The sequence below is a fragment of the Polypterus senegalus genome, chromosome 1 (assembly GCF_016835505.1).
Source record: "Polypterus senegalus isolate Bchr_013 chromosome 1, ASM1683550v1, whole genome shotgun sequence".
Lineage (NCBI taxonomy): Eukaryota > Metazoa > Chordata > Cladistia > Polypteriformes > Polypteridae > Polypterus > Polypterus senegalus.
This window is the reverse complement of record NC_053154.1, coordinates 244210938-244238928: the sequence shown is the minus strand read 5'-3', so window position 1 is coordinate 244238928 and position 27991 is coordinate 244210938. Positions and strand designations below refer to the sequence as shown.

General features: G+C 35.1%; 1 protein-coding gene across 4 annotated transcripts in view; it reads left to right on the top strand.

Moving 5' to 3' along the window:
• The window catches only part of slc22a15 (solute carrier family 22 member 15), a 39836-nt gene extending 12255 nt beyond the window's left edge, over positions 1–27581 (top strand). The window contains exons 3-13 of one of the 4 annotated variants that reach the window (XM_039771121.1): positions 707–839; positions 1422–1586; positions 4028–4157; positions 4892–5107; positions 7278–7418; positions 8668–8753; positions 19647–19755; positions 21296–21368; positions 21477–21635; positions 23437–23517; positions 27305–27581. In XM_039771121.1, the coding sequence (XP_039627055.1) occupies positions 707–839; positions 1422–1586; positions 4028–4157; positions 4892–5107; positions 7278–7418; positions 8668–8753; positions 19647–19755; positions 21296–21368; positions 21477–21635; positions 23437–23472 (1248 nt within the window). In that variant the 3' untranslated portion in view covers positions 23473–23517; positions 27305–27581. The other 3 variants (XM_039771113.1, XM_039771098.1, XM_039771107.1) reach the window with 3 other exon arrangements.
• Positions 27582–27991: the final 410 nt, after the last annotated feature.

Below are 27991 nucleotides of genomic sequence, written 5' to 3'. Positions count from 1 at the left end.
TTGTAAGATGAGTAAAACACAGACACTGGAAGAACATTAATTTTTAAGCATTTAAAAGCAGTAACAACTGAAAAGTTCAGACCTCATTTGTTTAATACACTTTTGGTATGTTTACATCATGTACCACATTGAACAAGATAAATCGCAAAATTAAATATATTTTAAAGTAACAGGTTTTAGGCACATACTTGTAACCTAAGTTGCCTATGTGTTTATAGTTATTTTCTGGTCTGTACAAGATAAAAGAAAGGAAAGTTTTTATGAGTTTCTGAGTGAGATTCCTGTCCTTTTTTGATGATCCATTTAAGATGAAAATATATGTCCTAAGACTGGTAAGGGCACATTACATTGAATCAATATTTATTCCATGTCAACACTCTGCAATTGTGAATAAAAAATGTTAACCGTGATACCTTACCCCTTTAAGTGTAGTGAAATACAATGACACTGTGATGGGGATTGGGTAGGGGCTCTTGATTAATGTTATCAGAAAACCTACATTGTGGTAATAATTTAAGATCCAGTTATGAGAAAAAAAAAAAAAAAGATTTTATGATGAACAGTGACTTTATTATTACAGCTTAACAAATTATTTCACTTTAAGAAAGGGATGTTTTGGGGTGGGTATGGTTTTATTTTCTGGCTTCATATTTTTTTTATTACCCAAGGTGTATTTTAAAGTTTACTTTCTGTCTTGTTTTGACAGTGGCATTTAATGAAAAGTGAAGCATATAAAGTTAGATTGGCTGGATCTTTTTTTTTTGTGGGAGTTTTAATTGGCAATGTGCTGTTTGGACCCCTCGCTGACAAGATTGGCCGTAGACCGGTATTTCTAACAGGTAATGCAATGCAAAACTGACTGCATTTAGTTTTATTGTGTTTAAATCACAAGTGGTTATTAGACTTGGATAATAATTATGCAACAGTGTTAAATAGTACCCCATGCCCCTGAACTGTATACTGTGGTTTGGGAATGAAAGAATAAATGTTGATTATTTACTAATTAGTTGTTTTCTAAATCCATTCTAGTAAATTCTCCTATGTGCCGTATCCTAAGACTGCTGTACTTGTGTGTTTGTCTGAAAAATGTCCGTCTTATCTAAAAATAGTAGTTACAATGTGTTGTTGCATTTAATTAAAATAACTGATTGTTCTAACATAAGAAAAATTATTTTTTTTATTATGGGTCTATTTAGACAGAATTAGTATTATGTGTAATTTTATAATATAGTTTGCTGTACCAATAAACAAAAAATGAGTTCCTGATGTGGATAAATAAAATATGGGGCTTGAGTCATACTTATGAATGAGTATCAGTGTTAGCTGCATACTGTATATATGAGCATTTATTGGTATATAATTGCTGATTTTATTTTAGCTGTTAAACTAGTAGTTAACATAATCATTTCTCTCATTACCAGGTTTTCTGTTTTATATAATATTTGGATTTGTAACAGCATTTGCTTCAAATTATGAAATTTTTGCTGCTTCTCGGCTTTTGGCTGGCCTTATGAATGGAGGAATGGCACTGGTTTCATTTGTGCTTGTTCAAGAATATGTTGGCAAGTCATATTGGGCATTAACAGGTATGTCACAGAACAACGTAAATTATTTATTTAAAAATTAACACAGAATCGCTTAATACTTTTTAAAAAAATTACAGGCATATGAATTTTCAGTAATGGAAATAAAAGTTATGAAACTTTTACTAAACTGAACTGTTCTTGAGGAATAGGTTTGACAAGCCATGTACTTATGTTTTAAATTATACCGCAACTGTCTGTGATTTTGCTTTTGCCAAATTGAAGATTTTGGATGGTGGCTCGTTTCCCATGAGATGGACTGCTTCTGTTTATTGCTTTGTTATTTGATATATGTCATATGAAGATGCATATAAAGCATAGTTGTCCTATGAAGCATTGTGGTGTTTGCCCAAATGCTAACATAACTGCAAAGATTATGCATATTACAGATAGATACTGCATATCACAGTTTTCTTTATTGCTTAGACACATTTCTTGAAAATAAGATAATTTCCTAAAACACTAAACACAATTTCATAACCGCACACTCAAATCTTCAAACTTCCGGGTCAAAACCAAACTCTCTACTCATAATCATGTAATCTTATATCAAAACCAAACTTTGCCTTCAGACATCACACAAAAGTCCTCAAAAACACATACACTACAACATAGCCATACAACATGCTGAAGTCGATTCAGAACACTACTGTAAAAAACAGTTACTGCAATGAGTAATGTTACTTAATGGTACCCCCACTACCTCTTTACATAATGAATATACTATATAAACAACAAATGTAGACATCTTCTAAAAAAAATTGTATCCTTTACATACTGTAACTATGCTCAAACACTTTAAACAGTATGAAAAAAATCATGCCTGCAAATATTCCAGGCATTGTTTTTTTTAACTTCATCGGAGTTCCTTTTGAAAGGAACACAATATGCCTGTTTCATTGACTACCTGTTTTTTCGAAGAATGCAGTCAATTGTGGTAATGCTGACTGCACCAATTCCTCAGAAGATTTCTTGGTCCTCAATAATCCTCTTTTGTATCTCCCACAAGGGAATCATGTTGTTGGCTATAACCATATTGATTGTCTCCCTCTCTTGCTCTTCAGAAAATAGGGTTCTTCTGCCTCCACTAGGTAGTCGTCAGTCAGGTCTGGAAAACAAAATACTGCAAGTACTAACTGTAAAACCATACATTTTACAATAGGAACATACAGTAATTGTGTGAAATGGTGAAGTTATTTGGCGCACTTCAGATAGCATACAGAGCAAATAGCTATAGTTTCATGTAGGTGTTGAATGTAACAGTGTACAGCATTCCACAGTTACAGTAGAGAGCAGTTTTTAAATTACCTATTTTCCTCTCTGAAAGTTCATACTATAGAATTATAGTATGACTGTGAAGAGACTCGGGTTTGGTTGCACTCTTTGACCAGCTTCTGCCATCAACATCCCATGCACAAGGACACAGTCAGCAGGAGTGGCATGAATGTCATTTGAAACCATTTGTCTCCTTGCTCTTGCTTTTATTCTTCCTCACCCCCTTTCTCCTCCCCTCCTGTGTCCTCTGCTTCTTTTTTCCTGTGGTGGTTGATCCTCTGTTCCAAAACAAGTAAATTGATCTGTGGCTCTTTTAATCTATCTATCCTACGGCTTTGACTGGTGTGTGAACAATTTTGACTCGTAGTATTTGTACCCGGGGAATTGTGTGCTAAATGTGTTTCAGCTGTGCTGACTTAAGATGATATTGAAGTGAGTGGTTTCTAAATGAGCACATAGTGAAGCCAATGATGCATGAAGGGACACAACACCATGGCCATCCAATTAAAAAACCGGACTCAACTTCACTGTAACACATCTTACCTTGGTTCTGAGAGAGTCTGTGTATCCTGTCTAGGCTTTGTATATAATTAACAGTTACCACAGCAGACAATAAGGCAAAATATTTATGTACACGTTTATTGTATAAATAAAAGCTTCAGAAAAGCAATGACCCAAACATACTGACAGTGACCTAGTGCAACCAGGGAACTTGTCAGTGGAGGAAGGTTAAGAGTCTTGGATTTGTCAAATAAGTCTCCTTGTCTAAATCTTATTGACCAAGTTTTACCAAGTGTGAATGGCATGGGTACAACTAAATGACAAATTTGACTTCTCTGTCCCCAGTACTTATGGAGAGGACTGTAATAATCTTTTGACAAAACTGCCTTTTATAAAAGCTGAAAATAATGTAGTAAATGATATGTTGCAAATATTTTCTCATAATCTATTTAGGGATTTACATTATTATTAGCATATCATTATTTTAATTTTATTTAAATGTGCACAGTTATAAAAGATTTATTAACATCCATAGAGAAAATCATTCTACTGTATGATGTAATGGGCACTACCTCACCATCAACTTGAAAAGGATTAATTAATGTGTGCAGATAGACGAACTTAAGTATTTTGTTCATGTTGATTAAATTATCCCCCACTCTCTCCAGGTACAATGACTAATATGACATTTGCCGTTGGGATAGCTCTCTTTGGAGTCCTTGGATATTACATACGTCAGTGGCGTACTCTAGCAGTAGCAGCCAATTCCCCTGGAGCTGTGCTTTTCCTTTTTTGTTTGTAAGTTTCTTGCTGTTGACTGTTTTCTGCTTTATTATAATCAATATTCATAATCCTGACCTAGGATCAGTCAGAACTACTGTTTTCTCATATATATATATATATATATATATATATATATATATATATATATATATATAAAATTTACTTTTGTTGAAGTTCTAAATATAATGAGGACTCTCTGTGACCAGCACTGTATACATTTCAAAAGGGATATTAGAGTCCTGTTCCTTAGAAAACACATTTTTTTTTGGTTTTGCTTTATTTCTAGTATGACTGGAGTTTTTCAGTTGTTTTTAATTATGTCATGTAGATTATAGCTGAGCTATTTTATCTGTGGTCAAGAGTCTTACTTATATAAATGACATCTTGGCACACATGGAGGGAAGGGCACAGTTTTCTAAAGGATATAATTTATTGCAACTGTATAAAGGCACAACAGTTTTACCACACTTGAGTATACAGTCTAGTGAAGCACCCCACTAAAATGAATGAGAATTTGAGGATTTGAATTTGGCAGAGCCTCACTTTTTAATTTCCATTTTTATATTATATGCCTTGGTTTATTACACCCCTGAGTTTCCAACATTAAAGTCCCCTTGGGGCCTGAGATTCTGCAATTTATTTTTTCAATGACAACCATTTTGCCTGTGAAAATATGTTTTCTGTTGTAAACACTGCAAAACACATATCTGAACATGACTCATATTGGAATTTAAATTCGTTGAATGCAGAACCGCACCAGAGTCTCCAAGATGGCTCTATTCTCAAGGACTGTTGAAAGAAGCAGAGGAAGTGATGAACTGCTTTGCAGCTGGGAATGGAAATGAAGGATTGAGAGTGAAACTGAAATCACCTACAGTGAAGTCAGGAGATTTCAATTATGGAGTTCTGAATCTAGTAAAGCACCCTGTTCTGCGCTGGCAGACTATCATTTTGATGTATGTGTGGTAAGTGATAATGAACATGAAAATATGTACAAATGTTCTGAAAGATTACATTGAATTATTTTGTACTACATGGAAATTAACCTTTTAAATTTGCTATTTGTATGTTTTTATTGGATACTTAAATAAGTTTAAATATAACATGAATGAGTCTTCATGTTAGGATTTAAATCCTTAATACTTGTTAAAAAAGCTTGAGTAATGTAATACATAAATTGTACAACTGCAACATTAAAAAGTACATTTCTAGCTGTTCTTGGCCATGTGTGTACATTTTACTTTTACCTACAGTATAAAGATTTTAAAGTCTAAAAATCAAAACTTATAAATGCTTTATAATGGTATGTTGTCATTAAACCTTTTATCAGATTTGAACATGATCATTCTTTAGTATTGAATTTGTGAGGGGTGAAAATTTTTGTAATCTGTAAATTATAATTTTGATCAAAGACAGGTTAAATACTATATATACTGTACTATATATATATATATATATATATATATATATATATATATATATATATATATATATATATATATATATAGTTTTTTTTTTGCTAATATCAATGTAAGTATGTAGGTACGTAGTTTGCCGATTTTGTTTAGTAAAGGAATATTTCATCCAAAAATGATTAACTGTTATTTAATCTGTGTTATTTGTAGTTATGGATGAAACATTTCTAGTCAAAATACCCGATTCAAAAGGCGTTAATGGGAACTACCAAGATATATCAAAACATCAATGGAAAATATCTGAAATTTCTTGTCACATAATCCAATATCAGGTATCCAGTTCATACTCACAATGTACCATATGCATTTTGTCAATAATATTGTTAAACAAACCATTTGTGGAAAATCCCTTCATGAACAAAAGTAAAGTGTGCTGAAACATGAACAAGCTTTTGAATTGTAGACCCCTTTCCCCCTCTTCATCCTTTAGTCATAGCACATTCATTGGCTACCATCCACTTTACGTGATATTAGTGTTGAAGAGTGTAATTTGAGGTACATGTTCAACTAAAGGTTAAAATTTAAAGGAAGTTGTGTGAAAGCATTGTCCGGTGGAAGTATTTGGCATATTTGTGCATATCCAAGATACTTCAACAAACAAAAGATTAATTCACTGCTGCAGTTTCATAGTCAAGGAAAATTCTGGAAGTACTGAATTTGTGGCTTAACGAACAATGAATGAGGACACAGGCAGTACTTCAGCTCAAAAGCTCAATTTCATTTTAACACACTCCCATTGTGCAAGTGGAAGTGGTTTATATAACAATATCCATCCATCCATTGTCCAACCCGCTATATCCTAACCACAGGGTCACGGGGGTCTGCTGGAGCCAACCCAGCCCATGGCAGGGCGCACACACACCCGCACCCACACACCAAGCACACACTAAGGACAATTTAGAATCGCCAATGCACCTAACCAGCATGTCTTTGGACTGTGGGAGGAAACTGGAGCACCTGGGGGAAACCCATGGAGAACATGCAAACTCCACGCATGGAGGACCCAGGAAGCGAGCCCGGGTCTCCTAACTGCAAGGCAGCAGCACTACCCACTGTGCCACCGTGCTGCCCCTTATATAACAATATTTTTGATAAAATGCACATGTTTGGAGCATGCAGCTAGATACCTGACAGGATTTTTTATGGATGTTTTGATACTATTTTTTTCAGAGTTGGTCCACAGAGATGCCTGTTGTATCAGGAATTTTGCTATCTCTGCTCTCCATTAAAAACATGAGATTAACAATTTTTCTTGGTCATCACTACAAAGCGAACAGGGTAAGTAATAAAAAATGATTTCCTTGATTCCTTTAAGGGGATATGCACCCCTGTCATGAAAATAAGGCCACCTTTAACCAGGTCACCTTGTGAAGGAATGTGAAATCCTCTCAGCGTTCTTTATTATTAAAGTCCCAGATGCGGTTGGTAGTGATTTTGAAAAATGTAGTTTAAGCTTACTGATCTAACGAAGTTCTTTAAAATATTTTAAAGGAGGGAGAAAAAAAAACAATGCATGCCTGCACTTTCTTTACTTCATGCTCCCACTGATCCACCCCATGACAACTAATCATTATTTACCTAATAGCACTGGAATTACACCCCATTGTAGTGCAAATGTTATGTTTCACATACTGTTTTTTTTTTATTTTCATTATTTTAGGTATGTATGCAGCTTAGTCTATTATGGATTGACAATGAATGCAGGAGAGCTGAAAGGAAACAGATACCTTAATGTTTCACTTTATGGACTTGTTGAACTCCCATCATACCCACTATGCATGTACTTCATTAATAAGCAGTGGTAGGTTTGGTTTGTGTTTATTTTCTAATTTAGCAGTTAATGTACAAGCCAGTAAGATTTCATAACTCACTGTCTTTCAGTCTGATTCATGCAAAACTTTCAGTTTTTTTCTTTGTTATCTAAACATGTATGGGGAATTTTTGCATTTGTACTGTAGTAATTAATTTTTAACAGTTCATTTCAGTGAGTTACATGACTGGTTAGAAAAAATAGTAAGAAAAATGTGTATTATAGGTGAAAAACTCAGATGTAGATTTATTTTCTATTGTAGAAAATGTCGTATACTGCTGTGTCTTAGCAGATATTTAAAGAATTAGTTTAAAAGAACAATAGTTTGAGAATTTTTTGTGAAAATACAGAAGCTACTTTAAAACTAATTACTTTTATAAGTATTAAATAAGTAGAAATAAACAGGTAGATGTCATAACTGTTTTTTACAGTGTTGTCCCTAATACAGTACCTGCTTAACACAGGGTCTTTGAGTCTCAGTATTTAAGGTATATTTACTCCACAGTTTCTCCACAGCTACCTCAGGAAAAACATAACAAAAACACTGAATATTTTTTTTTTCAACAAGGAAAAAATGCTATTATGTGTATCTGAAACAAGTAAATACTAAAATATGAACATAAATACTGCGTGAAAGTTATGTCATGTGTCCATTGCTGTACTGATGCAGATTTAGTAAACTTCCTTTGTGTGATATGTTTTGAAACAGTCACCCATGCACCACTAGGACAGTACAAGTATGCTCTTTTAACACTTTTTTAGAGTATTTTTTTTGCGTTGCTTGCACACGAGAGAGTAGAATGTCAGTGCAGAAATCACATAATTGATGTACTCCTTTTGTTATTGTAGGCTACCACAGCGCAAGGCTTAGTGACTTCCACATTCCCTCTGAAATGAACATTTGACAGCTGCTGCTTTGTGTACAGTGCAGTAGATAGTGTAGTAGATAGTATTATGACCAGAGACTGATGAACTATACTGAATTACCTACATTTTTTTTGTGAGATATACTGTTTTGTTCATTTTTGCATTTTTATGTATAGGAAGAATACAAGTTAGGGTCCTACGCAGGTAATTGTACTCTTTTTATTTTTTTTGACAAAAATGTTATTACCTAGTAATGTTACAAAAATATTTGTGTTTTTTTAAATTGTATGTACAGTGATATAGTGGGTGTGTCTTAGGGGCTAATATTTGGGTAGTGAATGATAAGTTTAAACTACTTTTTTTTTTTTTTAAGGGCTGGAAGAAGAAAGACCAGTTCTGTGTTTTTGATTTTTGCGGGGTTCTCATGTATGGCATCTCTTTTTTTACCATATAACTCAAGTAAGTCCTTTTTTATAATTGAAATGTAAATGTATGGAACTGTTTGAAATAGTTATCATCAGTATATTATATTGTTATTTGAACAATTAACAGTTTGATTACTTATTTTTGGTCAGAGTGAGAAATGTTTATTAAAAGGAAGTTGTTTTTTGTTTTTTTAAATAAGAGTCAATTTATGATAAATAGTTATGGCATCCTTGTTCTTGTGCACTTCTTAATGAGTACAACAGGGCTACATGTATAAGACCAGTGACTTTGGGAAACCTATAAGTGCATCTTTACTCTGTAGGGGTGCACCCACCTTATTTACATCAGTGTCTATGCTCTGACTCTACAAATTGTGTTTATGGTCAGCCTTCTTATTTAATATATTTTAACTATCAGCAAAATGGCAACAGTTAATTTTTCTTTTATTTTCAATACTTACAATGTACATTTTCTCTATGGTACTAAACATGAAGAGAAAATTAACTTTGTAACTTTATTTTAGATTATGCCTGTAACTTTCATTTACTGTATGCATTTATTCTCCATGTGAACTGCAGAAGACTAAAATTCAATAAGTGTTTCCATATGAGAGTTTTAGATGGTGGACTATACTGTATATGCAGTGTAAAATGTCTTAAACCCATGGTGCCACAGGTTGGTTCATTTCCTTTCTACCAATGAATAAAACAACAATTAAACAATTATATGATCATAGCCTTTTACACATTGCAATAAAATGAGATAATTCCAACAGCTATGAGCCAGGAAGAACATTTTACAGCTTTTATGTTTATTTTTCTGTAATACAGTTTTGCTTCTAGTTGGACATGCTCTGCTGGTGAAAAATAAGTTTTTCTATCACCATTAATGTGTAGTTTGTCAAGCACATAATTGTTTATTTAATCAGCGGTATCATTTTTAGATGATAGTATGAATCATTCACATAACCACAAATAATTTTTTAATGTAAATTTATAATATCTGGGTAAACTTTCTTGGCCAGTTCTTCAACAGAGTTGACCAAGTTCCCAAGGTTGTTTGGAATTTCAGTATCTGCATTAGAAGTCTCTTTCATTTGCCCGTTGACTATTTTTAAAAGCAATTGTGAAAATGTACCAGCTAAACAGTCTCCTTTCAACTAAACTCTCATATAAATCGTAAGAGTTATTTGTGAATTTTACTCCATATAAAAGATGACTTTATGGATGCACTGACCTCATCGGCTATTTTACCACTTTGAATTACTGGAAAAGTTTGTCAAAAATTGCCTGCTCATTGCCTGCATCATCCTTTGGGCCTCATCCTCTCCTTCTTCCGTTTTGCTGTACAGTGATCCCTCGCTATATCGCGCTTCAACTTTCGCGGCTTCACTCCATCGCAGATTTTAAATGTAAGCATATCTAAATATATATCACGGATTTTTCGCTGGTTCGGATTTCTGCGGACAATGGGTCTTTTAATTTAAAGTACATGCTTCCTCAGTTTGTTTGCCCAGTTGATTTCATACAAGGGACGCTATTGGTGGATGGCTTAGAAGCTACCCAATCAGAGCATCTATTACATATTAACTAAAACTCCTCAATGATATACGATGTGCTTCCCGAGTGGTTTGTTTGCTTTTCTCGGTCTTTCTCTGACATTCTCTGCGCCTGACGGAAGGGGTGTGAGCAGAAGGGCTGTTTGCACAGAGGCTGTTTGCCTAGAGGATATGGACGCTCCTCTAAGAAATGCGCTTTATCGCGGTGGCCCAAAAGCACGTATTGATTTTTTGATTGTTTGCTTTAATCTCGCTCTCTCTCTGACGTTCTCTGCTCCTGAAGGAGGGGGTGTGAGCAGAGGGGCTGTTTGCACAGAGGCTGTTTGTTTAGAAGATACGGAGGCTACTCTAAAAAATGCTGAAAGATTACCTTCACATTGCTCCCTTCTTTGCGGCTGCTTTATCGCAGTGCTCATACTTAAAAGCCCAACAGCACGTATTGATTTTTTGATTATTTGTTTTTCTGTCACGCTCTCTCTATCTCTCTGACATTCTCTGCTCCTGACGGCGCTCGTTTGAAGAGAAGATATGTTTGCATTCTTTTAATTGTGAGAAAGAACTGTCATCTCTGTCTTGTCATGGAGCACAGTTTAAACTTTTGACTAAAGGGTGTTATTTCATGTCTAGAGGGCTCTAATAATGTTAACAATGTGGGAGAGTTTTTATAAGGGCTTAAAATATATAAAAATAACCATACAAACATATGGTTTCTACTTCGCGGATTTTCACCTATCGCGGGGGGTTCTGGAACGCAACCCCCGCGATCGAGGAGGGATTACTGTATCTCTTTACCCAGTGATCCTATATCACTCTCATCACATGCACAGACCACCCTAATATGCTTTTCCTCAGCATAACCCTTCCACACCAAGGCTTTTTGGTAACTCATCGTTCACATCACACATCCTCTTGATCATTCTTATCTCCATTCTTTCCAGAATTGTATGTTCTACCTTCATCAGCCACATCTTGTTCCCACAGAGTCATTCTTTTCAGATCATCTAATACCATTTTCAGTGATGTGTTGTTTCCTAATTACACTATGCCTTTCTCTTCACCACCTAAATCACTTTAATACTTTTCTTCTAAGTACTACACCTAGTTATCAATGTTATGTTCACTCCACAGTTTGTGCTGAACCTCTCAACCTAATAGTCAAACATCTCTACTTTCTTCACAGTTATTTTATTGATGATATGTAAATTTTACATATGACTTACTTATGACAACATTTTACAATGTTGTTCACCATTCTCACACAACTTCAACAAATAAAGGTTGCACTCAGTGTCTTGAAACTACACATTCACACTGTGACATCTTTTATGACCCTCGTCCAGCAACCCATATGTGAAACAAGTTTTTACAATACCATACAGGCTTTATGGCCATCCACAAACCTCTTCCATGCCTCCGGCCCCTACACATCCAACCATTAACTTGTTTTTTTTTTTTTACTTTATTTGCCTTATGGCTTTTTGCTTTCAAATTAACTTTCTATTTCAGTAAATTCTCCTTCACTGCTTCTTCCCTAATTGCTATCAGTACAAGATCATCAGCATACAAGAGGTTCCATGGCTGGTGTTCATGCACTTCTTCCATCACTATCACAAAAATCAAGAAACACAGAATTGATTGCTTGTACAGCTCCAATGTCCTCTGAAAACTTTCACTATCCCAGTTTGCTGTTCTGATCATTGTTAATGCTTTCTTACACATTAACATCACCACAGATACTAAGCATTCGACCATACCTAAGTTTCTCATTGCCCAATTCACCTCCTTTTGTAGCACCTGCGATGTGGCCTCTCCAGATATATAAATATACAATGTACAGTGCATCCGGAAAGTATTCACAGCGCATCACTTTTTCCACATTTTGTTATGTTACAGTCTTATTCCAAAAATGGATTAAATTATTTTTTTTCCTCAGAATTCTACACACAACACCCCATAATGACAACGTGAAAAAGGTTTACTTGACATTTTTGCAAATTTATTAAAAATTTCAAAATTGAGAAAGCACATGTACATAAGTACAGTAATCCCTCGCTATATCGCGCTTTGACTTTCGCGGTTTCGCTCTATCGCGGATTTTATATGAAAGCATAACTAAATATATAACGCGGATTTTTCGCTGCTTCGCGGGTTCTGTGGACAATGTGTCTTTTTACTTCCTGTACATGCTTCCTCAGTTGGTTTGCCCTGTTGATTTCATACAAGGGACGCTATTGGCGGATGACTGAGAAGCTAACCAATCAGAGCACGCAGTTAAGTTCCTGCCTGCTGAATGCAGTGTTAACCAGGAAGTTTCGTCTCGCTCATTCAGCATCAACGTGTTTTTCGCTGTGTTTATCTTTTGTGTTTATCTTTGTGCATAGTCAAGCCCTTCATTATGGCTCCAAAACGATCTGCTACTGCTTCCGGGGCCGTGCCCAAGTGCAAACGGAAGATGTTAATGATTGCGAAAAGGTAAACGCGTTTTGGATTTGTTGAAGGCTACGATTCTTTTTATTTAAAAAGTAGGAAAGGAATATAAGATCTACGGCCGCAGTGTCCTTTTAACCAGGGTGCAAAACGAGTTGTAAGTGGATGTAATAAGGCAGTAGTCTGGATGGAATCTGATTTAGGGATTTGGATTGAAGACTGCCAGAAGAAGAACAACGGCAGTGCTACACAATCACCTGAAATGGCTCCTTTAAGGGCTGTAACGCTCTCCTTTGTTGTGCAGTAAAATAAAACTCATTGTTATCGGACAAGTCATCATGTCATTGTTGGTGAGTAACCATAATTAATTTTCTACTTACAGTACTTAGTACATGTACGTGCGTTTAGTGTCACTGTACACACATTTACTGTATACTATTTTTCTTGTATTGTACGTATTTATTGCTGGTGGCATGTCTATCGTAATGGCTGTAACATATGTGCTATCGGAGACACTCTATCTTTAAAATAATATTTAGGTTTTACTGTTTATAAACAGTGTGTTTATATACATAATTTCAATGAATCTTACCTAATATCTAAGAGAATACAAAGGGATTATGCTGTATAACATATTATATATATAAACAGTGTGGGAGAGTTTATAAGGGCTTAAAATATATAAAAATAACCATAGAAACATATGGTTTCTACTTCGCGGATTTTCACCTATCGCGGGGGGGTCTGGAACGCAACCCCCGCGATCGAGGAGGGATTACTGTATTCACAGCCTTTGCCATGAAGCTCAAAATTGAGCTCATGTGCATCCTGTTTCCCCTGATCATCCTTGAGATGTTTCTGCAACTTAATTGGAGTCCACCTGTGGTAAATTCAGTTGATTGGACATGATTTGGAAAGGCACACACCTGTCTATATAGGGTCCCACAGTTGACAGTTCATGTCAGAGCACAAACCAAGCATGAAGTCAAAGGAATTGTCTGTAGACCTCCGAGACAGGATTGTGTCGAGGCACAAATCTGGGGAAGGTTACAGAAAAATTTCTGCTGCTTTGAAGGTCCCAGTGAGCACAGTGGCCTCCATCATCTGTAAGTGGAAGAAGTTCGAAACCACCAGGACTCTTCCTAGAGCTGGCTGGCCATCTAAATTGAGCAATCAGGGGAGAAGGGCCTTAGTCAGGGAGGTGACCAAGAACCCGATGGTCACTCTGTCAGAGCTCCAGAGGTCCTCTGTGGAGAGAGGAAAGGACTTCCAGAAGGACAACCATCTCTGCAGCAATCCACCAATCAGGCCTGTATGGTAGAGTGGCCAGACGGAAGCTACTCCATAGTAAAAGGCACATGGCAGCCCGCCTGGAGTTTGCCAAAAGGCACCTGTTTTTCAGCAGCAGAAACTGGGAGACTAATCAGGATAAACAGAAAGATGACTGCAGCAGTGTACAGAGACATCCTGGATGAAAACCTGCTCCAGAGTGCTCTTGACCTCAGACTGGGGCGACGGTTCATCTTTCAGCAGGACAACGACCCTAAGCACACAGCCAAGATATCGAAGGAGTGGCTTCAGGACAACTCTGTGAATGTCCTTGAGTGGCCCAGCCAGAGCCCAGACTTGAATTTGATTGAACATCTCTGGAGAGATCTTAAAATGGCTGTGCACCGACGCTTCCCATCCAACCTGATGGAGCTTGAGAGGTGCTGCAAAGAGTAAAGGGCGAAACTGGCCAATGATAGGTGTGCCAAGCTTGTGGCATCACATTCAAAAAGACTTGAGGCTGTAGTTGCTGCCAAAGGTGCATCGACAAAGTATTGAGCAAAGGCTGTGAATACTTATGTACATGTGATTTCTCAGTTTTTATTTTTAATAAATTTGCAAAAACCTCAAGTAAACTTTTTTTCACATTGTCATTATCGGGTGTTGTGTGTAGAATTCTGAGTAAAAAAACAAATTTAATTCATTTTGGAATAAGGCTGTAACATAACAAAATGTGGAAAAAGTGATGCGCTGTGAATAGTGTCCGGATGCACTGTATCTTCTTTTCCTTTGTCTGATGCTTTTTCTACTTTGTCTAATGAACAAAATTGCATTTGTTGTTTCTTTCCTAGGCATAAAACCAAACTGCATTTTGCTAACTTTTGCCTTGTCCCCGATTCTTTTGTTTAGCACATTTTCAGCCACCTTCATTAAATACTCCAAAACTCCTTGATATGAACCACATTCCAGTTTATCATCTTTGCAAACTAGAATATGCCAATTTCCTTTGGAATCTGCAGTAACTCTCCCATCACACATAATCAGGTTAACCATCCAACTCCAGGACATTTCACTGCCTTCAACATTTGCAGCACTGCTCCAGTTGGGCCAGTTACTTCGCCTACCTTCCTCTTATTCCTGCTTTTTTTGTAGCCCCCTGATATGAAAACCCAGTCCTTTTAATTTTTCACAAAAAATATCATTATCCTGTTCATCAATCATCAACTTCTCCATGTTCTTTCCTCCAGGTATCCTTAATTCAACTACTATTAATAATATTGTGCCCTTCATCATTTTGTCGAGCACTTCTCACATATTCCAGGCTGTCTACTTTATCAAACCATGAAATCAAAAAGGAATTAGAAGTCCCAAAAAGCAGAGATGAATGTTGCTAATGATGCATAATATAAGCTAAAGAGGATAGCAGATAACCTAAACTCATATTTTTTTGGAAATTGCTACCTTTTTATTAACATAACAGTGACAACACAAAAAAATATGTACTAAGCAATCTGAATGTTTTAGAACGGGTTGCCCAAGACGTTGATTGCGATCTACCGGTAGATCAGAAAGGTAGTGCAGGTAGATCATGTTGCATTAAAAAAAAAAAATATATCCGCCCTGTGGCATTTGCCACTTGATTGACATACAGGGCGGCCAGTCTGAGATCTCTTTTCTTCTAACATTTTGGTCATCCCACACGCACAAGCAAACGCGCGAGCTACTGCAAAACTCCGGCTGTGATCTAGTTAGCCTTCCAATTTATATTGACTAAAGAAGGGATTTAAAAAATTGTTTGGGGAGGGTATGGGCTGGATGTGGAATTGGAAGAGGATTTTTTTTCTCACAATGTCACAATTGGAGTGCGTTTGTCTGATCTGTCAATCTATCATTGCTATTCCAAAGAAGGAAAATGTGGAAAGGTATTTTCGAACTGTTCATAAAAACAGTGAATATGAAACTGACTTCCTGCCGAAAAGCGATCTGAGAAAGAGAAAGGAGAGGGAACAAAAATCGCAGTTAATCGGACAGCCGTCGTTTTTCATTCAGCTGAATTCAAAAGCAAAGGCAGACATACTGAAGCATCGCTCTGGGTGAGTCACTCGATCATTAAGCATAAGAAGTCCTTCCAAGATGGAGAGATGATAAAAGAGGTCTTCGTTGAGACAGATGGCTAGGGAGAAATTCCTGCTGAGATTTCAAGACCCCTGGCCGGAGAAAAAGGAGTTTCTCCTTGTCATTAAACATGAAGAATACAAGCAACTTAATAACGATCAATGGCCGCTAGACTTGGCATTTTTTTCCCGATCTGACCAACATGTTGAATGAGCTTAATTTACAGCTGCAAGGAAAAGAGAACTCCATAGTCAGTATGATTAGCTCAGTTAATGCTTTCAAACGAAAAATGCAACCTCTGTCCACAAAGCTGCAGCACCTTAATTTGGGGAATATTTAAAACCTTGTGTCAGAGCTGGAGACGCAATGGAAGGCATGTGCGCAACTGGACAGAATCCGCTACACAGAGCAGATTAAAAATTGCCTGTCAGACTTTGACAGATGGTTTCAAGATTCAGCTTTACTTGAGCCAATCGCTACATTTAAGTGCTATCCATTTAGGGAAGATGTTGACGGTGATTCACCCGCATCAAAAATGGCAACACTGTTTCACCTAAAACTCCTCTACAGTGGAGGATGAGATTTTGACACTACAGGATGACAGTCAGCTGAAGTCTGGGGCTCATGGACAGTTTTGGAACTTACTCACAGAGAAAAAGTACCCAAACATGAGGAAATGTGCTGCCTCCTTGACTGCATTATTTGGCTCTACTTATTTATGCGAGTCAGCCTTTTCCCAAATGAAGATTATTAAATCTAAATACTGTAGTGACGATAAATGTATTGAACTGTTATTGTGCCATAAAGGTTATTCGGTTATGCAAGGTACGACAACATATATTTTATGTATAAAGTATACTCCGGCTGTGATCTAGTTAGCCTTCCAATTTATATCGACAAAAGAAGGGATTTAAAAAAAAAATGTTTGGGGAGGGTATAGGCTGGATGTGGAATTGGAAGAGGATTTTTTTCTCACAATGTCACAATTGAAGTCTGTTTGTCTGATCTGTCAATCTATCATTGCTATTCCAAAGCAGGAAAATGTGGAAAGGCACTTTCGAACTGTTCATAAAAACTATGAAACTGACGTCCTTCCAAAAAGTGATCTGAGAAAGAGAAAGAAGAGGGAACTAAAATCGCAGTTAATTGGACAGCCGTCATTTTTCACTCGGCTGAATTCAAAAGCTCCTTGACTGCATTATTCAGCTTTGCTTATTTATGCGAGTCAGCCTTTTCCCACATGACAATTATTGAATCCAAATACTGTAGTGACCATAAATGTATTGAACTGTTATTGTGCCATAAAGGTTATTTGGCTATGCATGGTACGACAACATATATTTTATGTATAAAGTATACTCTGTGTATGTATGTGTTTGTGTGTGTGTGTGTATATATATATATATATATATATATATATATATATATATATATATATATATATATATACTGTATAGTATAATAATATAGCATTTTTAATGTAGGTAGATCATTTCGATCTGGTAAAAGTAGCTCGCAAGCCGAAAAAGTGTGGGCACCCCTGTTTTAGAAAATGTAAGTACAACTAGGATTTACATTATGAAAAGTGAATCATATATCTTGAAATGAACCACATTTACCCATGGATTTTGAAAAACATATTACTACATAATAGGAACATTCCAAACAGAAGAAAATGTTGCATTACATAAAGAATATAATTAGGGAAACCCAGGCTAGTTTGTACAAATTAGTGAAATGATTAATAAAATACAAAGAGTGAGCTTATTTTGCTATTTTGTTATACTGTAGTATATTATAAAGAAAAGGGCAAAATGCATATATATATATATATATATATATATATATATATATATATATATATATATATATATATATATATATATATATATATATATATATATATATATATATGTGTGTTATTAAGATTGTTAAAACACTGTTGTAAAACTGAAAGAAGCAGAGATCCAGGGCCTAGTGTACAGGAGGAACACAACTAAATTACAGAAAATGGCATTGGAACTTTTTTCTGAGTTAAATTAAGTCAAAAATGGAATTCTACAGGAAAAAAAGAACTGTACATACACAGAACAAATTATTTAGTTGTGTAGGTGAAACCATTTACAGGTAAATCTCATCTCATAGGGCGGCACGGTGGCGCAGTGGTAGCACTGCTGCCTCGCAGTTAGGAGACCCGGGTTCGCTTCCCGGGTCCTCCCTGCGTGGAGTTTGCATGTTCTCCCGTGTCTGCATGGGTTTCCTCCGGGCGCTCGGTTTCCTCCCACAATCCAAAGACATGCAGGTTAGGTGGATTGGCGATTCTAAATTGGCCCTAGTGTGTGCTTGGTGTGTGGGTGTGTTTATGTGTGTCCTGCGGTGGGTTGGCACCCTGGCCAGGATTGGTTCCTGCCTTGTGCCCTGTGTTGGCTGGGATTGGCTCCAGCAGACCCCCGTGACCCTGTATTCGGATTCAGCGGGTTAGAAAATGGATGGATGGATCTAGAAATATTATTTCTTCATAATATTATGAAGAAATGAGCTGAACTAGAAATTACAAGTTATTCTAGGGGGAATGAAATGCTGCCATTAGCACATTTCTTAACAAATAAATGACATTTACAATGAGATTTCATCGCTACAGAAAGCCTTTTAAATAATTTGTCAGTTTTCTTATATTTTTCTATTGTGGCTATGCAAGTGTATGTAGCAATAATACCTCCACTAATAAATCACTTAAATAATTAGCATTAGGTATTAAAAGATATCAGCTTATACATGCATATGGCTTGCAAAAGGTTTTCTTGCTAAATCATGTTTCCAAATTAAATATGAAAAAGCTGACAGGTTATTATTTTTAGGGGAACTTTGCTGTCAAAGGTTGGTAAATATCTGAATAGCTGAAAGGGTAAAGCCACTGTTAAATTGTCCACCCTATATATTTCAAGTTCCTTAACTGCTGTTCATATGAATATGTCACATATAGCATGTGGCTGGAATTAGTGTGGCTAAAAGAAGGCATCCTTGTAGTGAAGGGCATGCTAATTATACAATGAAAAGCGTGTCTGTATCCATTGGTTACATATTGTATTTTTTATCCAATAAAAACACTAAAAAGTCAAATCTTACCTTATTTTATTCAGTGCCTAAAGTTGCTGCCTTATTACAGTAGAATCGGACCCATTAGGTATCAATGCACAATATCATTTGTCCGGTTACATACAATAAAAAATCCATTATTGTAGTTTACATCTTATGTAATATTTATTTAATAATCCTTTTGTTTTAAATAATGTGATATAGTTTTTATTACAAGACAATCCTTAACATGAAATCAAATGAGGTATATGGTCACCAATAATTTTAACAGATTTATACGTATGATTAAGCTACAACTTCACTGTATATGCTCATTTATTAACATTAGTGTATGAAAAGTTTTGCATTTGTATTGCTGGAAAAATATTGTAAACAATATTAAAATGAAAAAGTTAAGTTATTGTTACTACTTAAAACAATATGATATATGCTTAATGTCTTCTTTTATTTTTGATTTTTAGGTTCTTGGTTAAATGTTACTGCTCTAGCACTGCTTGGAAAATTAGCCATTAGTGCTGCATTCAATGTTATATATATCTACACTTCTGAGATTTATCCTACAGTAATAAGGTACTCTAGCAATCATTAAATATATTTTGGTTTATTTTATGAACAAACTGAAGGAGTGTTAATATCTTTGTTGATAAATTTTAAAATTTTCTTACCTGTACTAATTGCCAACTTTATATGGTTGTGTTTTGGTTAATCAATTCGAAATCCAGCTCCTTGTCTTCCATATAACATTAAAAGCTTTAGTTTCAGAATTTTATTAAAAATGTAATTGTTACCATTTCTTTATGGTTTACTTCTAATTTTGTAGTTAAAAGTGAGTTGTATGTTGCTTTTCTTGTGCAGAGATTATCTTCTTCAGTCCAGGCTAACCGAGTTCATTTAATTGTACTAAACTATCTATTAAGTGATATACATAAAAATATAAAAGAGGAACTGGAAGAAAAATATTGCATTATGTATTTTGCTTTTCATATTCAATCTTCAAGCTTAATCAATAATAATAATAATTTTATATTCTAATCACTATTCTTAGTTTATAGACTGAATTATATATCAAAAAGCTATGTGCCAGATTTTAACTTTGTAGCCTACAAAAGAAAGTGGGGCATTAAGAACAAGTGAAATTTGCACATTTTGGATACAGAGATGGGCAGAAAGCCACTTTAGGCCATTAAGTTGTGAAGACTAAGCAGTTATAGCTTTTGGAATAAATCAGAACTTGTGGCAGCATTTGTACATTTGGGGGTTTATAGGTGGTTTTTGTAATTATGTGCAGTAGTATTCCAGTCTAAACAAGACAATGTAAAATATTACTGCTTCTGAAATGGAACAGTTAATGGCAGAAACAATGTTATGTGCATGTTGAAAACATTTTTAAATGTAATTATTTGTGTTTGATCCACTATAACTTTAAGAATTGCTACATGTAGACTACTTTCTGTTCCTAGTTTTTAACTATTTATCTTTCATAATAAGTTGTCAGCGACAATAGGCTTTTATTCAACTCTTATTTTAAATCATCCTGTTATACTGCTATTACTAATTAGGAGTGCCATATGAAACACCATGGCCTGCTTATACAATGAACATTGTCCGCAAGCAGGAAGTCAGTTCACAAAGAATATCGCTTTTAAATTGAAGACCCACCTCCTTCTCATTCACTGGTCAAAGTCCGGTCTTCAATAAAAAAGTGCAAATAAAAAAATGTAAAATGCCAGGTAAAGTGATAGCTTAAAATGTATTCTATACATGGAAAATGAAGACAGAAAAGGTCTGAAGGGTTATTGGTTAGTAGGAGGAGCAGAAAACATTGACATCTTGAAATGAATAGCTGCTGCATACTAAAAATTGAAAGAGTGTCTTATTTCAAAGTGATTGATCACACTGATTATTCTGAAGATGACACTCTGGCTTGACATGGTAACTTATTAATACAATGATAAACACTCTAAATATAATGAACAACGTCCTGTGTTTAATTTCTTTTTTCATACAATACAGTATCAGCCATTTTTATTACAAGCACTCTTATTTAAAGTATGCTTCTTTCCATCAGTATATTTGATTAGAAATAACTATTTTTTATTATTTGTTATAGGAATGCTGGACTAGGAGTTTGTTCAATGTCTTGCAGATTTGGTGGAATTCTAGCACCATTTGTTCCTTCACTGGTTGGTTTCTTAAAAGTATTTTTCTCTCATTTAATTGTCTTGATCCCTAGAAACAAAATCCGCCTATGTAACCACCTTTTTCTTATATTGTTTTACATTTTATGTTAGAAAGTTCTTCATGACACCATGCCTTTCATAGTGTTTGGTCTTGCTGGAATCTCGGCTGGCTTTCTTGATTTATTTCTCCCTGAAACACTTAACAAACCAATTACTGAAACCGTTTCTGAGGTGGAGCCTCTAACTTATCAGCCACTAGAGGGAAAAGAGGTAACTGTAAATCTACTAAATTAAAATATTGGTTAATAGTAGTAATAATTATTTACATTTATATAGCACTTTTGTCGCTACTCAAAGCATTTTTACAAAGTAAACAGGCAGCCACTTCCACCACCACCAAGTAGACAGTAGCCAATTAGAGACAGGGAAAAGATTAGGGGGCCACAATGACTAGGCTGTGGTGGGCAATTTAGCCAGGACTTGGGAAACACCTACTCTTTGAAGGATGCTTAGGGATCTTTTATGACCACAGTTAGTCAGGACCTCGATTTTACATATCATCATAATGAAGATGACTCCTAAAAACATGCATCTCTTCACCTTAATTTTTATATGCATATACATTTAAATACATGCATACTTTTTCTAGAAATGTTCAGTAGTGAGTCATACATTCAACTGCTCTTGCATTATATTTAATAAATTGTAAGAATACTATGCAGTGTAATAGGTCCAACTAGCATAGCATTGTTTATTTTGGCCTATAAGTCATCATCTAAAAATGATTTATTGATTTTTTTTTTTATGCCATCAATATAAGCTGTGTCCGCTGAAGTATTCAATCTTTACTATATTTAGTAATGTTTTAGTCTGATAATGACATTGACACAGTGGATGTAGAAAGTATTCAGACCTCTTCGCCTTTTCAATAATTTGTTTTAAAGATTTTAATTTAAATGGATAAATTTACCTTTTTCCCCATCAATCTACACTTTATAATCCATAATAACAAAATGGAAAAAGATATCTTGTGCTGTGAGTCAATTAAACTATAAAAATCTTTAAGTTAAGAATGACTTCTATCTAATCACTCAGACCCTACCATAAGCATCTTATTGATGAAGTTCTGTTGAGATGGTCATCCTTTCAACAGGTTCTCCCATGTCAGCAGAGGACTTCTGAAGCTCGTTTAAAGGGACCATTGGGTTCTTGGACACCTCCCTAATCAAGACAACTTCTAAGCCCACTTACATAGTTTGACTGGACATTCAACTTTAGTGCTTCTAAGCTTCTTCCATCTCACAATAATTGAGACCAAAAATGTTGCCCTGGGAACACTCAAAGATTTAGAAATGGTGATATATCCTTTCCCTGATCTTGCCTTACTACAATTTGATCACAGAGGATTGCAGAGAGTTCCTTGAACGTCATGGCTTGGTTTTTGTCTTGACTTGCAGTGCGAATTGTTGGACATTATATACACACAGGTGTGTGTTTGCTGCAGGTGGACTCCAGTTCACATCTCAGGGGTAATTAAAGCAACCAGGATGCACCTGAAGGGTCTGAATGTTTATATGAATTAGATATTTCAGTTTTTAAAGTTTAATACATTTGCAAAAGTTTTTGAAAATACATTTTCACATTCTATCATTATGGGTTATTGAGTACAGATTGATGGGAGAAAACGGCAAATTCATCAATCTAAAATTAAATCTACAACTGAATAAAGTGTACAGAAAGTGAAAAGGGCTGTATACCTACTTTCTGAATCCACTGCATGTGAGCAGCAAAGTGGGACAATTGGTAATACATATTGTATTGATATTGCTGGTATTTTTAAGGATTAGTTTTCTTAGGAAAACATGAATGAAAAGAAAGATATCAAGGATATGATATTTTCACATCACATTTTACCTGCAAGGCTTGTATTGAGTATAGTTTTTATTTTCATTTGTTTTATAGGTGGGCAATCTCCATAGGCAACATTTGCAGAATTTAGAAGACACCTTATTTTAACTTTAAGTACATTTTGTCAATTGTAAAATTTTAATATATTAAAATGTTATTATAGTCTGAGTTCCAGGTGAAGTTGACTGGAGACTATTAAGGTCAAGAATGAAGATGTGGACAACTAATTAGACATTTATGGAAGGTGACTACAAAATTATTGGCTAAAATTGAATATACCCAGCCATGCCAGTTTATTCAAGCAGAAAATTCTAAATCACCTTGTCGTTAATTCTGTGATTTAAATTTTCTTCTTTCAGTAAAGTACTATTCTTGTAGTTTGTTTTGTCATAAGATATTTTATATTTCTAAACAAAGTAGATAATTATGAGTTACATACTGTTTATTAATCTTCCTATTTATTCATAAAGTTGTTATTTTAAAAATTAGTAAGAGCAAGGTGGTGATGCAATGGTAGCACCCCTGTCTCATGGTAAGGGTCCTCCCTTGCATGGAGTTTTCATATCAGGTTAGGTGGATTGGTGATGCTAAATTAGCCCTAGTGTGTGTGTGTGTGTGTGTGTGTGTGTTTTGTGTGTCTGTGTGTTCACCCTGTGATGGAGTGGGATGCTGTCCTAGATTTGTTCCAAACTTGCACCCAGTGTTTGCTGGGATAGGCTCCGGCCCCCCAGTACAGCATGTTCCTTTAGCTGTCTTATTGAAATATAAGAATTTAAAAGTGTTTGTTTATATTAATGTGAAAATAGTATACTTACAGGTATTTATTTAACAGATACTGGACTTCTGTTTAGGATTATACAATATGGAATAGTTAATAAAATCGACTTATACACTGTATTTTGAAATATTTGCGAGACAGTATGTTTTATTTTGAGGATAGGAGTTATTGAAGCACTAATGTGATTCAACAGTAGAACCACAGTTCAGTGTAGAATAAAAAAACAAATTAATGAGGTTTATGCTTTTACAAGTACTGTACTACTAAACTATTTTCATCTGTCACAGTCAATATGCTCCAAACATACTCATAATAAGTGTATCCTTTATTTGGAATGATGTAAGAAAAGAGCAACAATCCAAGGTGCTTATTCCACCACAAGTTTGAAGGGAGATTGGAGTATATTTGAGTGCAAGGCGACCACTGCAGTGTTCACTCATACTGAGCATAATCAAAGCTTCAGGTCAGCATTGCCTACATTAGAATCATGTGCAAACCCTCCACACAGTGTGAAGCCTAGAATTTTTGAAACAACACTCTGTAGCCACTGTATAAGGCAACCACACTAATCACTGTACTGCCAGAAAAAGCATCTAGTAAAATAAATAAAAATTAATTTTGCTTGAAAATTTAGAAGCTGGTTGATGGTAAAATGTTACTGCTTATTATTATTTTACAGGCTGTCCAAGTATTTCTCTTGTGATAACGACTTGGTTGCACAGCAGTAAATAATTTCAGATAAATTTACTTTTTACTGCACTGAATTGTATTATTCCACCAGCCAAACTGTAACTCCATAGTAAGGGATGTTAATGCTGAAATTAGCTTTGTTTAGCAAGCTTTACTATAACATATAGTGCAGTGTTAGCAGACATAAAGGGTCATAGCACTGTACTAGCTGCGGATCAAGACCGGAATGAGTAGTGATCCTCAGGTCTTAGTGCTGTTGTAGTGAACAGTGGAATAAGATTAATAACAAGTCTAATTAATATGCAGCTAGTCTTGTTGTTCTTTTATGTTTCTCCTTGGTTTGCTAACCTAGCCGCCTGATTGCCTGTTAATAGTGGTGCTCCAGCAATTAAAGTCTTGTCTTCTTTCAATTGACTACTTACAGCTACAAAGTTTGCTCATTTTAAAGGGACAGAGCACAGGTAAATAGTACATCTTCATGTAAGCTTAATAAAAATAATTGCATTCATTAAGCTACAGTATATTAGATCAAAATTAGTATCTCTGTCATTACTTTTATGTCATTAACAGTAAATGGTTATTCATGCTGAGTTTCTAAAAAAACTTTATGTCAATTGAATGGAAAGTAATGATGACAAAAGATGAACATTAGTAGAATTGTATAGGAAGCTTAATTGTCTCTCTACAACTCATGGGTGGATGGTAATCTACCATCACATTGACCTTGGTGCATGCCCTGGCATATGCGAGAAAAAAGTAATGCAGGTTTTTTTTTTTTTTACCAACTTCAACCCACCAAATTATCACCTCCATTTTGCATGTGCATGCGTCACCCAATACAACAGGTATTATTTTATCTTTCTTAAGGTAAATATATAAATGCTAATGATTAATTGTGACATAATATTAAGAGAGTCTATAGCAATGATTAGCGTAAGGCAGTATTATTCTGTAGCTGCAACAGGATTTTAGTATATAGATATCTCCACTGCCGAACTAATCCCATCATGCCTGAACTCCAAACTGGAAGATCAGCATCACGTCAGATTTCATCTGCTGTCGCCAACTGACCTGTTGATTATGCTCTAAAAGCTACAGTCATGAAATTTCTAACATCTTGCCCTCACTCAATAGCACCAGCATTTTTCTCTTTCAGTGGTGCTTCACGCTTTTCCATGTAATACACGTATGTGGTTACTCATAAATTATATCACTGCCCCCTTGATCTAAAGAAAAAGTAACCATTGGCTTCAGTCTCTGAGGGAGACCACTCCTCAGCTTGTTTTATTTCTATATGTAATTAAATAAATAAATAAAACCTGTGGGGTTCTTAATCTGGTAATATGATACCTCATTATCTCAATTACAAAGTTTATAAAAGAAGAGTTAATATTTGCCATTCATTATGCACACATTCGGTTTTCCTAATAACTGAATTAATTCAACAGTCCCAAAGCATATACTGTACTGTAAAATATCTAGTCTGAGGCTGGACAGTATTCGTAAAGAATTTCTCATTGCGGTGCAAACTTCACAGTAAAGCACAAGTTCTATATAATACTTAGTGTGAGAGATCTTCTATCAGATGTGAAGAAGACTAGCAAAGATATATCCACGACACCTGGAAGGAATGCAGTCTGGTGGAAACTAGCAACCTCTTTCAATGCACACTTTCTGGTGGCTGAGTGGTTTTTTAATTACAAACCCTGACTCTGCATCTTTTAATAATGGCCAAATGTATGTTGAACCATATTTCACTATTTCTTATATTATGCAATATAAATATTTCCATGCATCGCTTGTCTTTTTCTGTGGCATTGAGTTAAATATATTTCATTAAGTATCTACTTCAAATATAATATAAAATATGGTCTTGATTTAGTTTATGGCATATTTGTGCTTATTCATGTCTACAACAGTCTGTCTGACGAATTGGGAATTTATTTTGTAACATTACCTACCATAATAGTTATGTTAAACCTCATAAATTGGTCTAAGTACGCAACTTGGTTCCCCATCTCTATCTCCAAAAAACCCACAGCAACTGCTCTTATTCTTGGTCTTGATCCACTGCAAGTCTGCAGCTCTGAGGCACACTGCAACAGCGCTAAACCCAAAAGTTAGTCTTGTTACCATAAATATGTACTAAGACGTGACCAGCGCAGGGCACACTGCAGCTGAGCCAAATAGTTCTTACAACTTGACCTAATCAGTGACTAAAACTACAATGGTAGAAAGCAGCTTTTTGTCTGTTTTCACCACTTTTGTACAGATACTGACCATTCTGCAGCAAAATTACTTGCATTTTCTGGTTGTTGCATATTTTATTTGCTTAATATTGTTTGCTCATACCTGACTATTTAGATATTTTTATACTGATGATAATTCTGCATATTTAGTGCTATTGTTTGTTTTTTGTTTATCGACTGATGTTTCTTGCTATGTTTGAATTGTAAAAAAGTGTAATTTTTTAACAAAAGTTATTAATACAATTTGGAGATCTTTTGTTAATTATGTGCTTAATAGATAATCAAACTCGTTTTATGTATCTTATTGTTAACAGGGCAAAGACAGTAATTGCTCAAAAGAAGATGAGACGTGGAGACAGTGGATACACTGAACACCAGTTTGTTTTATCTTTGTGGTTAACGATATTCAGAACATTCCAGCAAGCATGATGAATGCTCCTTATGGATCAATTGTATTCAGTGATTTTTTTTTTTTTAAATTTTCATCATTAATAAATATAAAATCTGTATATACACAAGCATTTATTAGTTACAGTACATGTAATATTAATGAGATGATCTAATTTTATAAATAAACTATTTTTATAGGAACTGTTTTTTTGAGTTGTAAATCTTTTTTCTGACATTTTTGTGTAAATGTGAAAAAATATTTAAATGTATTTTCTGTATTTAACTGATTTATTTTTTGACATTTTTTTTAAAATATTTGCTTTACTATACAACCAATGTATTGTTAAAAAATGTGATATGTGAAAAGAAAACTTTATGCCATGATTCCAGAATTATTATTTACTTATTTGGCTGATTCAAAGATCTAAGGCACCTTACAACATTTCGTTTGGTGTTTCTACAGTTGGAGCACAGGGAGATAAAATGACTTGCGTATATTCACTCCGTGTTAGTAACAGGATTTAAACCCACAAACTCATGGTGTGAAGTCCAAAGCCTTAACTTAACAACTACACCAAACTGGGCATTAGCCCAAAGCCTGCTTCTATTAA